Here is a 15,918-nt window from a genome sequence, read left to right on the forward strand (position 1 = left end):
ACACGGAAGATAAACAATGACCCCCTCAAACTACCTGAAGAAGAAAGTTGCCATAAAACAGGACTAGAAGGAAGGAAAGCGCAGAACCCTGCTCCGCTCCCCCACCCACAGAGTCGGCACTCTTCGACCAGCAGAGAGGAGGAAAAAAACAAACTAAAACGACCAACAAACAAACTACGCATCAAGCGGGACTGTGAGTGGAAAGGAACTATTGCAGCCACCACACCCCGTGAACGGGAGCTGTGGAGAACCCTGCACGATTCCCCGTGGCGGTGAGCGAACGGCTCCAGGCACCATTAGAGAATAACAAAGACTCTGGACCCGCACACAGCCCCAGGCCAGACAGTAAGCTTGCGTGGAAAAGCGGCTTACTTGGCACACTGCGACCTAGGCTTGCGGGGAGACGCGCGGAGGCCCTAACTGGGGTGAAAGTCCCTCACAGAGTAAGCAGGAACCAGGAGCCCAGGCACGGGAGTGGGGTGCAAAAGGCGTCATTCCAGCGCCACTGAACTTGGCTACAGCCCACGTCCTGGAGCTGAGGGCTTTGGAACTGAGACCCGGGGCACGAAATTCGGGGCGTGGGTTCTCCACAACAGTGGTGCACAAGGCAGACACAGCACCCCAAAGCCGTTGAGGTTTACCCTACCATTCCCGCTCTGTTCCCTGTCCCACGGAATGGGGGGGGTGAAAAACAGCCCCCCCAAGGACAATAGGATAGATCTTTGGCGCCACCTAGCGACCAGGAAAAAAAAGTCACTAACACCCATAGAATAGGGAAATTTCTTAAGACTGCTTGAAAAGGGCAGAAGGCTCCTGGAGGAGACAGTGGCCAGAAGGGAAGTTAGCCCACGCCAGGCCCCTTCCGACCAGCAGTCTGAGCCCACAGAGGGAACAGGCACCCACGGCCGGGGCAGACCGGGCGTGCAGAAGAGTGCCTGAGACCGGAAATGCAGGGACTGAATCGCGCGTCGCCATTTTAGAACAGGGACATTTCTTCACTAAAGACTGCCTGAAATCAGCAGAAAGCTCCCTCAGAAGCCAGAGATGGCTCCTGTAGGAGCCAGAGGGGAGCGGAGAAGTTCACCCAAGATGCCGGCCAGTCCGAGCAACACAGTGTCCCAATGCATACGACAAATTAGAAAACAGACAGTAGGGAGTAGAAGAACCACACGCAACCTAACAACTCCTCAGGAAAAAAGCACACCACAAAAAGAAAAACACCCTCCAGATTACAACTACAGTAACTTGGAAGAACTTCTGAGACTTCCAGAAGAGAGAATTTAAAATTCTGTGATTAAAAACTGACAGAAGTCATAAAGGAAAACAATGATATGAGAAAAATAATCAACGATCAGAAGAATGAAATTGAGTCCATAAAGAGGGAAGCAAAAGAAATGCAGCAGATCAAAGAATTAATGGAGGAACTAAAGAACTCTGGGAAAAGCAATGAAAGCAGAATAGATGAAATGGAAGAATGAATAAGTACTCTTGAAGACACAGAAATAAAAAGTACCAAAACAGAAAAGGAAAGAGAAGTACGAAGGAAAAAGAAAGAAGAAAGACTTTGGGAACTATCTGACTCCATGAGAAAAGGAAACATAAGAGTTATAGGAATCCCAGAAGGAGAGGAGAGAGATGTAGGAACAGAAAAAATATTCCAGGAGGTAATTGAAGAGAACTTCCCAAACGTGAAGAAGGAGCTGAAAATTGATATACAAGAAGCAAGAAGAACACCAAACTTCCACGACAAAAGGAAAAATACAGCAAGACACATAATAGTAAAGCTCCCAAGAATGCAGGACAAGGAAAAAATAATGAAGCTGACAAGAGGGAAGAAACAGATAACATTCAAAGGAAAACCAATCAGGCTGACATCAGACTTCTCTGAAGAAACACTACGGGCAAGGAGAGAGTGGAGGGACATAGTCAACAGACTCCAAGAAAACAGATGCCAACCAAGAATACTCTATCCTGCAAAGCTCTCCTTCCTCTATGAAGAAAGAATAAGGACCTTCCCAGACAAACAGAAACTCTGGAATTTCATTACGACTAAACCCCCACTCCAAAAAATACTACAAGGAATCCTAAGCCAGAACCTCAGAGGGATGAATAACAATGAAAGAAGGCCAAAAAAAAAAGATATTGAAAGAATAAATAAATAAAATCAAAGGAAAGACAAACACAATGGCAAATACAGATGCTAACATATCAATACTAACTCTAAATGTAAATGGACTAAACTCTTCAATAAAAAGACACAGAGTTGCAGCCTGATTAAGAAACAAAACCCAACCTTTTGCTGTCTCCAGGAAACAAATTTAGCGACAAAAGATAAAAATAGGCTCAAAGTTAAAGGATGGAAAACAAACCTACAAGCAAATGGACCAAAAGAGAAAGCAGGAACAGCTATACTTATATCAGATAAAACAGACTTCAAACTCAAAAAATAAAAAGAGACCCCAATGGTCACTACATTATGATCAAGGGGACAATAGTTCAAGAACAAATAACACTCATTAACATATACTCACCAAACGAAGGAGCACCAAAATATATCAGACAACTGTCCTCTCTGAAAACAGACATCAGAGAAAACACATACGTAGTGGGAGACTTCAACACACCACTATCAACAATGGATAGATCAACAAGACAAAAAATAAGTAAAGAAACTAAAGCTCTAAATAAGGACCTAGAGCATTTGGGCTTAACAGACATCTATAGAACACTAAACCCAAAAAAAAATGGAGTACACATTTTTCTCAAGCGCACACAGATCATTCTCCAGGATCAATCACATACTAGGACACAAGACAAACATCAACAGATACACCAAGATTGAAATCATACCAACCATCTTTTCTGACCATGAAGGCATAAAACTAGAAATAAACCATAAAAGGAAGGCAAAGAACTTTCCTACCTCATGGAGACTAAAAACCACACTACTGGAAGACCACTGGACTAATGAGGAGATCAAAGAAGAAATTAAAAAATTCTTTGAATTGAATGACAAGGAGGACACCAATTTCCTAAATGTATGGGATGCAGCAAAAGCAGTAATAAGAGGAAAATATATAGCAATAGAAGCTCACATCAAGAAACAAGAAAGAACTCAAAGAAACAACCTAATCTCGAAGCTCAAAGAACTAGAAAAAGAACAACAAAAAAAACCCAAAACCAGTAGAAGAAAAGAAATAATAAACACCAAAGCAGAAATAAATGAAATTGAAACTAAAAATACAATCCAAAAGATCAATGAAACCAAGAGCGGGTTCTTTGAAAAAAATCAATAAAATAGACAAACCCCTAGCCAGGCTCAGAAAGGAAAAAAGGGAGAAAGCACAAATAAACAGGATCACAAATGAAAGAGGAGAAATCACAACGGACACAGCAGAAATCAAAAGAATAATCAGTAACTACTATGAACAGTTATATGGAAATAAGTTCAACAATCTAGAGGAGATGGACAAATTCCTAGACCTCTACAATCACCCAAAGCTAGATAAAGAAGAAATAGAACACCTAAACAGACCAATTACAAGCAGCGAAATTGAAATGGTAATCAAAAACCTCCCCAAAACCAAAAACTCAGGACCTGATGGATTTACAAATGAATTCTACCAAACATTCAGAGACGAATTAGTGCCTATCCTTCACAAACTCTTCCAAAAAATTGAGAAGGAAGGGACAATACCAAACACGTTCTATGAAGCCAACATTACACTAATACCAAAACCGAACAAGGACAACACAAATAAGGAAAACTACAGGCCAATCTCCCTAATGAACACTGATGCAAAAATCCTCAATAAAATTTTAGCTATCAGAATCCAACAATGTATCCATAAGATAATTCACCACGACCAAGTAGGATTCATTCCAGGGACACAAGGATGATTTAACATCCGAAAATCAATCAACGTTATCCAACACATCAACAAAAAGAAATATAAAAACCATATGATAATATCAATAGATGCTGAGAAAGGTTTCAACAAAGTGCAACACCCATTCATGATAAAAGCCCTTGAAATTCTTGGGATACAAGGAACATACCTCAACATCATAAAGGCCATCTATGACAAGCCAACAGCCAGTATCATTCTCAATGGTGAAAAGCTGAAAGCAATTCCATTAAGATCTGGAACAAGACAAGGATGTCCACTCTCACCACTGCTTTTCAATATAATACTGGAAGTCCTAGCCAGAGCAATAAGACAAGAGAAAGACATCCAAGGAATCCAAATAGGAAAAGAATAAGTCAAACTATCACTATTTGCAGATGATATGATAATATATATAGAGAACCCCAAAATCTCCACAGAAAAACTAATTCAACTCATCAATCAGTTCAGTAAAGTGGCAAGATACAAAATCAACACGCAAAAGTCAGTAGCCTTCCTATACACAAACAATAAATCTGAAGAAGAAGAAATCAAAAAAACCATCCCTTTTATTATCGAAACAAAAAAAAATCAAATATTTGGGAATAAATCTAACAAAAGAGGTAAAGTACCTATACAAAGAAAACTATAAAACACTGTTAAAAGAATAGAAGAAGACACAAAGAAATGGAAAGACATCCCCTGCTCATGGATTGGAAGAACAAATATTATTAAAATGGCCATCCTACCAAAAGCCATATACAGATTCAATGCTATTCCAATCAAAATTTCAATGTCATTCTTCAAAGAAATAGAACAATTATTGATGAAATTCATATGTAATCACAAAAAACCCAGAATAGCCAAAGCTCTCCTGAAAAAAAAAGAAGGGAATGGAAGCATCACACTCCCAGACTTCAAACTCTACTACAAAGCCATAATCATCAAAACTGCATGGTATTGGAACAAGAACAGACATACAGACCAATGGAATCGAATAGAAAATCCAGAAATAAAACCACAGATTTATGGTCAACTAATCTTTGACAAAGGAGCAAAGACAATGCATTGGAGCAAAAAAAGTTTGTTCAATAAATGGTGCTGGGAAAACTGGGTTGCTACATGCAAAAGAATGAAGCTTGACCACTACCTCACACCATACACAAAAATCAACTCAAAATGGATTAAAGAACTAGACATAAGACCTGAAACCATAAAATACATAGAAGGAAATATAGGCGAAACACTACATGATATGCACATCAAAGACATCTTTACAGACACATCACCCAAAGCAGTGATAGTGAAGGCAAAGATAAACAGCTGGGACTACATCAAATTAAAGAGCTTCTGCACAGTAAAAGAGACAATAACAAAAACAAAGAGAAACCCCAACGACTGGGAGAACATTTTTGCACCCAACACTAATGATAAAGGACTGATCACAAAAATCTGCAAAGAGCTGATGAGACTCAACTACAACAAAGAAAATAATCCAGTCAAAAAATGGGCAGAAGAGCTAAAAAGAAACTTCTCTGAAGAGGAAATGCAAATGGCCAACAGGCATATGAAAAATGTTCAACATCACTTGTAATCAGGGAAATGCAAATCAAAACTACCATGAGATACCATCTTACACCAGTGAGAATGGCACATATTAAAAAAACTAGCAACAACAAATGTTGGCGAGGATGTGGAGAAAAAAGGAACTCTTCTGCACTGTTGGTGGGAGTGCAAACTGGTCCAACCACTGTGGAGAGCTGTGTGGAGATTTCTGGACCTACTAAACATAGAGCTTCCATATGATGCAGCAATTCCACTCGTAGGTATTTACCCAAAGGACACAGAAACATCAATTCCAAAGAGCACCTGCACCCCTATGTTTATATCAGTACTGTTTACAATAGCTAAGCTTTGGAAACAACCCAAATGCCCCAAAATAGATGACTGGATCAAGAAGATCTAGTACATATACACCATGGAATATTACTCAGCATTCAAAAAAGATAAATACATGCAATTTGCAGCAATATGGATGGCGCTGGAAGGAACATGCTCAGCGAAATAAGCCAGAAAGAAAAAGAAAAATACTGGATGGTCTCACTCATAGCAGGAATCTAGAAAACTTAAATAAGGGACCAGGAAAAAGAATATCTATAAGAAAGTAACAATCAAAATCAACAAACAACTATGAACCAGAGACACTCTATGGGGGGGTGAGGAGTGGGAAGGGGAGGGATTGGGGTCAAAATAAGGGGGTCCAATTGTATGTGGAATATAAAAATAAAAAAATTATATTAAAAAAATTAAAAAAAGAAATAAAAAATATGGTTATTGAGGTAACATTGGTTTCCAACACTGTGTATGTTACAGGGGTATAGGTTCATACCTCCATAGGTGTGTGTTATCATACCACACGCATCATTAAAGACTCTGTCTATTAAAAAAAAAATTTGTGTCAAAACAAAAGGGCTATCTTAAAAAATGGTGCAAAATAGGAAGACAAAAAACATGTTGAAGCACTGAAGGTCTGAGAGAGGTATTTTAGAAAAATGTTTTGTGCTAGATGCCTTGGTTTAGAAATATTTTGTTGTCAATATTGTACTTATGTAAAACCAAATTTAATTTCTTTTTCATCTGCAGTCAAGACTCAAGGATTCTTAAACTGCTTTTTCTGGTTCTTAATGACAAATTAAATACTGTTTAGGAAATCTAAAATCTTGGTTATCTTTTACACTCAAACTTGGTTAACTGAAAAATATAGTCCTATCAGCACTGTTGATCACTGTTTATATATATATATATATATATATATATATATATACTTTTTTAAAAGCTCTAGTTATCACTCTGGGTAATTTAGTGTTGTTTTATAAAAATCTGTATATATTTATTAACTCTGTGACAAATTTTTTCTTGAAGTCAAATTTCAAAAACAATAAAGTTTATTGATCAGTAAAATGATTGACTATGTCTTAGGACTCTTAATAAATTATTTTCCTTGTAGGAAAATGCTACAACATTGGACCAATCTAAAGATATCAGAACTTCATCGAGAAAACATTGTCATGGAGAGGAAAAGTTATAACTTTTCAGCATATATAAAATTTGATTAAAGTGTTCTAAAGTATATGAGAGTTTTAAAAACCGTGTATGTTCCAGTATATTATTGGATGATTCTTATTATTCTGAAATACGTGTGTGTGTGTGTGTGTGTGTGTGGTGTGTCCCAAAATATCCTTGTGAGCAAACATCCTTGCCTTTTGGCTTAAACCATAATTTTAGGTATGGTCATTTTCAAGTTTTGGTTATTTCTAAGGGTAACTTGCTGAGCTTTGTCTTCAGAAAACTCACAAAAAGAGACTGACAATATAGATATGTTCTGGAACTGAGAAGACCTATGATCAAGACTTAATAGATGGGAAAAGTTCACTGAGGAGGATTTGTATAATCTTTAATGTCTTTTTAAAAGTATTGGTTTTTAATGTTTTGTTTTTTATCTCCAGAGAACTTGTCTATACCAGGGCTATGATCTTAGCAGTGGCAATTTGCATCTTTTTATGAGCAAACTAGAACATTTGCTTTTCTCTTTTCTCATCCTAAAAATGTGTAGGCCATATTTGTACTTCTCAGGACATTGTCTACCTTTGCACAACCTCAATAGACAATTTTATTTATTTCTCCTTAAACAAGAAAATTAAAAACATGTTTTGTTACAAGGCTTTCATTGAAATTCTTCTGGGAGTAAAATTGGAACTGAGCTGAGAAGAACGAGCCAAGAAGAGCCTGTCACCTTGCTTACCAGATTCCAAAGACCTCCATGAAAGGTGAGGAAGCTGCCTCCATTGGCAGGACTGGAAAAACCCTGGAGAAAGCTCTGGGACCCTTGAGGAGAAGAAATCTCAGGTGAAGTCTGGTAAGACTGTGACTTTGATGAAGCCTGCATGGACTGGGTGTTAAAAGGCTCACGCTAAGGCCTGTGGAATTTTCCACAAAGAACAACATTCTGCTTGGTTATTCTGTCCTGAGTTTATGCAAATATAGGTAAAATTGTTTAAAATTGCCCTTGGTTTACTATTTTACAGACTTGGGATGACAGTAGAGAAAAATGATGTCTCAGTCACTATTTATACTAGTCTCTGGTCCTCTTCAGTGAGGGCTGTACCCTACATGCCATCCTCTTGAGGAAGGGAAAAAGCCATCCCTGTTACACTGAGGACTATGATATGCTGTACACCTCATTACAGCCATACCTCATTACAGTACACTCATTACATTAACACCATGTCAGGAACTGTGGCACCAGCAAGTGCAGGCCTTCCTTGGTAAACCCCCAACCAGGACCCCACTCAGCAGAAAGCAGCCAGAAGATGTCACGCCCCTTTCTCCCACAGAGGTGGAAGGGCAGACCAGAGGGTGGGGATCATGATGCAGTTACAAATGACTGGTCTCTCAGATAAGCATGAACTAGTTTGTCTTTCCTGTATTTCTTGCAATTCCCCCCTTGTTTGACAGGTTTGTCTTTAGATAACCAGTCCTCCTGAATTTCAAGGAAGAGGGAGTTAAACATCAGCTATTGAAGAAAAGCAGGCTGGCACCCTCCTGTCTCCATGCCAGCCGCTTCCCCCTCCGCTTTGCAGCCCCTCACCCATTTTCCCCCCTTTTCCCTTCCTAGAAACACCCCTGCCCTCTGCCCAGGAGCAGGATGGTGGTCTTTCAGACATGAGTCTGCTGCCCTCTCATTTGTTGACAAATTCAACCACTTTCCTCTTCCTCAAACTCTGTTTCCTTTTATTGGCTGAGGGAAAAAGAAATTGGCGTTCAGTGTCTGAGACCAGACCCAGCATTGGAATGGAAATAGAAACAAAATTGCCCGAGAGCAAATCATTCCAACACAGAGACGTTCCCTTGAATTGTTAGGATCCAGACCTTGCAAGAACCCAAGATATCGCCAAGGATGCCCCTCCTTAAGGTGACAAGCCATGACCAGTGCCTGCTGAAGGCTCTTTGGCCTTCGCACCCAGACAGACATGTGCGAATGGAAACCACACGGGTTCCGGCGGCTGGCTTGCAAAACCCTGGAAGGCAGAGACCGAGAACCAATCACAGTCCAAAACCCCAACAGCAGTCTGGGCCTCCCTGGTGCTGCAGGGGTTTAAGTCTCAGCGCTATCGAGCTAGAACCGGCCACAGTGGCCAGAGTTTGATGCCGGGCCGGGGAGCTGACCCACACTGTGGAGCAGACCACTCCTGTCCCCGCCAGGGCTCCCCTCGGAAGTGGATCTGACTGTTTCGCTCCCCACCCTGTTTCTGGTGAATCCTCTCCTCCATGCTATTCTGGCCTGCACCCCACTTCTTCTTTGCATCAATAAATTTAAAATATCATTAAAAACAAAGACTTTACATTTAACAGCATATTAGTGTATTTATGGATTTTTTAACATATGAACATGTATTTTCCCTTCACTTAATTCAAGAGTCATGTGCTATTGCTATTATTACCTGCCTATCACAGATAGGGACACAAGAAAAAAACTAAAAAAATAATTTCCCCAAGACTTTATAGTAAATAAGCAATAACCTAATTTAAATTTGAACGTTAGCTATTGGGATGACTATATTTTTCATCACTAAGAACTGCTGGGCATTAAAAAAGAAATGATAGCAATGATCTCCTTTGATTTACAAAGAAGGATGGAATTCTATCATATTAATATATGATTAAATAAATGTTCCATATAATGATAATTAATGTACATAGAATACTCTGATTTAGACATTTTCCATTTATTCTTAAAGACAAACCTTATCTTACAATCAGCCTAGAGGATATTTGCAGGCCCTGAATTAAATTTTTCACGTGAAAGTCTTAATGAAATTTTAGGTTTATTCTAGGGGAATGCACGTATAGAGATATATGAATATAAACTGCTCAAATTACTAATCAATTTGTTCTTTGATCCAGATCTGTGTAATAGGAATCTTCTAAGTACCACAAAATGGGGCCAAGAGGGAAGTTCCCCCACCTGAAGCTGAAGTATGTGCAGGACTGTCTTCCAGGAATGTAAGGTGGGTCCATCCGCACATATGCATGGCCCATAACAGGAACATGTTAAGAGGTGCTGTGATCTGGACTTCATCCTGGAGTGGTTACCTGAGGGTTCTGAAAGGATAACTCAGAAAACTAGAGCCATAGATATAGTCTACAAGGCTTTCCATGAAAACCAGCATCGGCTCATCATCAGTACACTCTACCAGAGAGAGAGATTTGAGAAAGATGAAAATTTAAATAGAAAGCAGGCCAGTAAATACAGAAAAGAAAAAAAAAATTATCATATAAGGAAAAGATAGCCAAGATCAGCAATTTTCTGGAGCACAAGGACCACAGGGAAAGCTTTTGGTACGGGACCTGGCAAGAGCCATGCATATGGTTGCAGTGCTATGCAAGAAATCCCAGGTCCAGACATGCAAATGAGCCTCTTACTTTCCCTTCAGTTTGTGAAACAAAAGTGTAAAGTAATCTACTTTGTACTCACGGAGTATTTCTGCTGGGAGAAGAAGATGAAAAGAATAGGTCAGGGGCTACCAGCAAACATTTCCAATTTTAAGGCCATTTCAGTGACTCATTCAGGGCTGCTACTATATAAGGCCAAATGTGGCATTTAATCTATGAAGCTAATTCATTTCATGCATGTTTGCTTGGGGCATTATTTCATTTCCCTGGAAGTTTCCATACGACTTACAGTATAGAATATTATTCATTGTACACAAAAATATAATGGGTCTTTATAATGTAGTAAATATAAAGGATATTTTAGTATATCATCACTGTGAATCTCACAGTCTAAAATCTATTTACCTTATTCACAGAAATTCAAGTGTTTTCTACATGGATACAGAATATTCAGCTCAATTCTTTCCTCTGTTAGTAAGATGAGCTCTCTATACTGACCTCAGTTTTGTGGATTTATTTCATACTATTGTTCCCAAGAAGAGTTACTTTGTATTTTGGGCTTTATATGTACCTTGTTGGCCAGAAACATGAGCAGGCTAAATATAAACAGACCAAAAACAAAAACAAAAAAAAAAACCCTCTTATATTCAGAACAACTGAATAGCAACATTTCTCTATATTAAAGACAAGAAGCTACCTATAAATCGTTTTTCAACTCCATAATATAGTGATAGCCAGAAATTAATGAGGCAAAGGTAGCTTTCCCAGTTCCCCCCGCACTCTGATGAAAATGAACAGGTAAGAAATAAAACTATAACACAAATCTAGACCCATAGTTGGATAGCTGACAGCTGCATGACTGCAGGAAAAATAGTCAATGTTTTCTGTGATGATAGATTGAAATGAGATTGAAGTACAGCTGGATTTTGTCTGATGCTCCATAACAGCATACATCTCTCTCAGACTTAAAAGAAGTATCTGGATGAGTTTGACCACTTAGACTATTCAGTAATCACAAATTCTATCACTTTTCTTTGTACATAAATATTGATAATTTTCTTCTATCTAATGTGGCATTTCAGAAATAAGAATGCCTTGCTAAATACTGTTTGTAATAGATTCAGGTTTGCTCAATGATACCTATGTGACGACTTCTCTAAGACCTTACTAAAATGATGTACACAATTCATGATATTTTTACTAGACTCAGAAAGATATAACCCCATGAACTCAAGAACTGTGATTTCTGAATGATACTACACTCATATTCTTCTAGAAATGTGCTAACTATGTTTATATATGAGATTGGTCAATATGCTTTAAAAGTTATTCAGAAGAAAACAGACTATATATATATATATATATATATATAATATACCTTTTTAAAAAAGATTTACTTATTCATACAAGAACCGGGGTACAGGCCAGAGGCACGGGAGGTTGAGAGGATTCACCAGAGCCAGAGCGGGGAACAGAACAGGCAGACTGATGAAGTACACTGCTGAGAGGAGCAGCGGGCAGCAGGAGAGGTCTGCGCGCCATGTGGGACCCTCGCCAGCCAGCCAGGATCGAACTGGCGCTGCAGAGGCTGTGGACAGCTTCACAGCATGACGCTCAACTGCCTGCGCCACCAGGGGAGGCCCTATATAATATACTTTTCATTAAACTATTAACTGTTCTTCCATCAACGTTCAGTTCATCTTACTTATTAAATAAATTACATTCCCAAATATTTTATTTTATGCCTGTCAGGCAGAATTTCATGTTCATTTTTATTATATTCCTATGCATAATATGAAAGTTACTGCCAGAATGCAGAGGTCATTCATATGAGGAAAGAGGTTTTTTGGTGGGTAGGGCAAGGGGTGAGACATTCTTAGTTATTTAAAAAACACAAGAAATTCTCAGTGTCATCCTGTAAATGCTGTGAAAGTTAACAACAAGGATTATGTTTATCCATTACTCTAAGGACAAAGAATGAAATTTAGCCTGGCCAACAGACCCTGGATCATCTGTACTCCATCCTCCTTCATTTAAATAAATAGATATACCCAGCTCGGGCCTCCCCTGTTGGCGCAGCAGAGCACTGGGCTGAGAAGCTGCCTGCAGCCTCTGCAGCGCCGATTAGATCCCCGGCCACCAGCGAGGATCCCACATGCTGCGCAGACCTCTCCTGCCGTGCCTGCTGCTCCCCTCAGCAGTGTATTTCATCACTGTTCTGTTCCCCACTCTGGCTCTGGTGAAATCTCTCACCCTCCCGCGCTACTGACTGTACACAGTGATTGTATAAATAAATTTAAAAAATCTTTTAAAAAAATATATACCCAGCTCATGGGTTGGAGGAATCAACATTGTTAAAATGGCCATCCAGCCCAAAGCAATTTAGAGAGTCAGTGCAATCCCAATAAAAACCCCATGGCATTCTTCAAAGAAATAGAATAAAGGTTACTGAAGTTCATAAGAAATCACAAAAGACCCCAAATAGCCAAAGCTTTCCTGATATCAAAGGGGAGAAATGAAGGTATCATACTTCTGATTTCCACTATGCTATAAAGCCAGAGTGGTTAAAGCAGCATGGCAATGGAACAAAATCAGACACACAGACTAATGGATAGAATGGAGAGCCCAGAAATGAAGCCACATGTTTATGGAAAATTAATATACGAGACAGGGGACCTCCCTGGAGGCGCAGCCATTGAGCACTGGGCTGCGAAGCTGCCTGCAGCCTCAGCAGCACCGGTTAGATGCCCGGCCACTGGCGAGGGTCCCCTCAGCAGTGTACTTCATCAGTCTGCCTGTTGTGCTCCCCGCTCTGGCTCTAGCGAATTCTCTCACCCTCCCGCACTTCTGACTGTACCCAGTGCTTGTAGAAATAAATAAATAAATCTTTTTTAAAAATAAATAAATTAAAATTAAAATAAAAAATAGAATGTTGTAACTCGAAATGCAAATAAAGTGAGGTGTCTTAAGAAATGTATTTAAATAGGCATGGCAGCTGCAAACAAGGCGGGGGATGTAGAAAGTCCCTCTACCCCTTGGAACCTCTACCCCGGGACCCTCTAACCCCCCCAGACCCTCTCCCTCCAGGCACCCTCTACCTCTGGGACCCTCTCCCCCCCACCACCACCCTCTGCCCCCCGACCCTCTACCCCAGGACCCTCTCCCCCCTGCACGCTCTACACCCCAGACCCTCTGCCCCTGGACCCTCTATCCCCAGGACCCTCTCCCCGTTCCCCGCCCCCCGCCCCCCGCCCCCGGGACCCTCCACATCCCCCACCTTGTTTGCAGCAACCGTGCTCACTGATCCTCCTCTGCTCCTTGGTCTCCGACGAGCCTTTATGTTTGCCGCCCGGAGGCCTAGGGGTGCCGTGTGCGCAGGCCCTCCCCAGGGGCCCACCCCCACCCCCGCCCCGCCCCGCCCCGCAGGGCCCACCCCCACCCCCGCAGGGCCCGCCCCTTCCTAGGGGCCCACGCCTCCCAAGGGGCCCACCCCTCCTCAAGGGCCCTCCCCTCCCGCAGGGTCGCGTCCCTCCCCAGGGGCCCACCGCTCCCCAGGGGCCCACCCCCAGCAGCCAAGCGTGCCCGCTCTCCCAAAGGCCCCCTGTTTTCCAGCTGCAGGTTTGCCACTAGGCGTTGGGCGCAACCCCGCAAGGAGCCGTCTCCCCTACCCGCACCCCCGCCCCCTGCACCCCGCCACTAGCCGTCTCCGCACCGTGCCCCCTGGCTTCTCTGGCCACAGGACCCTGCGGCCACTTCCCGCACGGCTGAGCAGCGCCCGAGCCCGGCAGCACCACGGACACGGCGGAGACCCGCTCCTTCCAGACCCGGCGCCTCGCGGGCGGAACGAGGCGCCCGTGTGCAGGACCCCATGGTCGCTCCCGACGCCCCCCACAGCCCCGCTCCCCGCAGGGGCGTCGGCTCCGGCCTATCCCGGCCGCGGGCTCAGCGCCCCCCACCCCCGCTGCGCGCGCTCTCCTGGGGTGACCGCCCAGCCCCAAGGGTGCTCACCGCCGTCCCCGCCACTCCAGGCCGCGTGCCCCGCTGCCGGGGACCCTGCGCCAGACCCTGAGACCAGCTCCCGCGGGCCGCTCCGGGCGCCCCCGCAGGCCCCGGCTCCTCCGCCCTCGCCCTCCTGCCCGCGGGCCTCCCCCACGGGGGCCGCGAGGAGCGCAGCTGCTCTGGGAGCCCCGTGGCTCGTCCCGCGGGCAGGGCTCCCGGCTCAGCGCCCGCCTCGGCTGGTCCGAGCGGCTCTTTGAGACTCTCCCGCCTGCTGCGGAGAACCCCCCCAGGACGCTTCGGACACCCCGACTCTCCTCTCGGGGGCTCAGAGGGGCCCCTCGCTCCCCCTGCCCCGGCGCCACGCGAAGGCGCCCCCCAACCCGTCCCAAGCCGCTGGTGTGGCCGTGAGCCCCGCCCTCCGTGGGCTGCCCCTGTGCGCCGGGGGGCTGGGGGTCCGGGTGGGGGCGTCGGGCTCCTGCTCCCCCACTGCGTCTGCAGCTCGGGGTCCCGGGCGGGGTCCCCGCCGGCAGCTCGCCCTCCCCCCAGGTGTCCTCGGGTCGCTCCGGGGCCGCGTCCGCCTTCTGGGGGCCGCGGCGCCTCCAGGGTCGTCCCCCCCGCAGAGCAGAGCTTGGGGGACGCTCACCCCAGACCTGCTCTGAACCGGGCCAAGTCCGTCCGCGGCCCCCCGCCAGGCACACCGTCCCCCGCAGCTCCGAGTCGGGGGCCAGGTCTGAGCGGCTCTTCCGCGGGCGTCGTGGGCGTCCCTGGCGTGGGGCCGCGCTCCGGAGGCCCCGGCAGGCGGGTGGAGGGTCCTGGGGCCGCGAGGGGGATGGGGGGCTCCGGGGCCGAGCACGCGGGCGGGGTTCCTGGGGAGGTGGGGGGGGCTCCGGGGACCGAGCACGCAGGCTGGGGCTCCAGGGCCCGGGAACGCGGGAGGGGGGGCCCTGGGGCCACGGGGGGCGCTCCGGGGGCCCAGGCAGGCGGGCGTAGGGTCCTGGGGCCACGGCGGGCTCCGGGCGCCCCGGGCACGCGGTCGGAGGGTCCTGGGGCCGCGGGGTGGGAGCTACCGGGTCCGGGCACGCGGGCGGAGGGTCCTGGGGCCGCGGGGGTCCCGGGGGCCCGGGCACGCGGCACCCTGACACTGTGCTCTTCCCAGCGCCCCCGCGGGGTCCGCTCCTCTCCCGCCCCCGCTTCCGCCCCGGCCGCGGAGGCGCCCCTACATGCTCCAGCCGCATCCAGGGGTCCCCCGCGCCCCCACGCCCAGGTGGAGGCCGCAGAGCCCCGGCGCGCGGCGACCTGTACCCCCACCCCCCGCTCGGCCCTGAGCCCCCCGCGGGGCCCGGGATCTGCTCGGCCTCGCCCGCGAACATCTCGGCCTCTGGTTGGTCTCCGGAGAGGCTGCAGAGCCGCCGCCGCGCGGATGGCTGCCAGCGGGGACTCCAGGCAGCTCGGGGGCGCCCCACCTCATTCTCCGGGAGCCTCCCCGCACTTACCCCACCTGTGGCGCCACGCGTTCCCACCACGGCACTCCACATGCATTTAACCAAAATATTCCCGGGACCCAGCGCATCGCCCCCAA

General features: G+C 45.4%; 1 protein-coding gene across 1 annotated transcript; it reads right to left on the reverse strand.

Annotated features, from left to right (window-relative positions):
• Positions 1-14,344: 14,344 nt before the first annotated feature.
• On the reverse strand, positions 14,345-15,709 carry LOC119242879 (proline-rich protein 2-like). Its single transcript, XM_037508321.1, has one exon. The coding sequence runs from the start codon at positions 15,707-15,709 to the stop codon at positions 14,345-14,347; it is 1,365 nt and encodes a 454-aa protein (XP_037364218.1).
• Positions 15,710-15,918: the final 209 nt, after the last annotated feature.

The sequence above is a fragment of the Talpa occidentalis genome, unplaced genomic scaffold (genome assembly GCF_014898055.3).
Source record: "Talpa occidentalis isolate TD23 unplaced genomic scaffold, MPIMG_talOcc4v2.1 talOcc4.13, whole genome shotgun sequence".
Classification (NCBI taxonomy): domain Eukaryota; kingdom Metazoa; phylum Chordata; class Mammalia; order Eulipotyphla; family Talpidae; genus Talpa; species Talpa occidentalis.

Excerpts from the sequence above, each read along its gene's own strand:
- LOC119242879 (XM_037508321.1), bottom strand. The coding sequence starts at position 15,709 with ATGTTCGCGGGCGAGGCCGAGCAGATCCCGGGCCCCGCGGGGGGCTCA.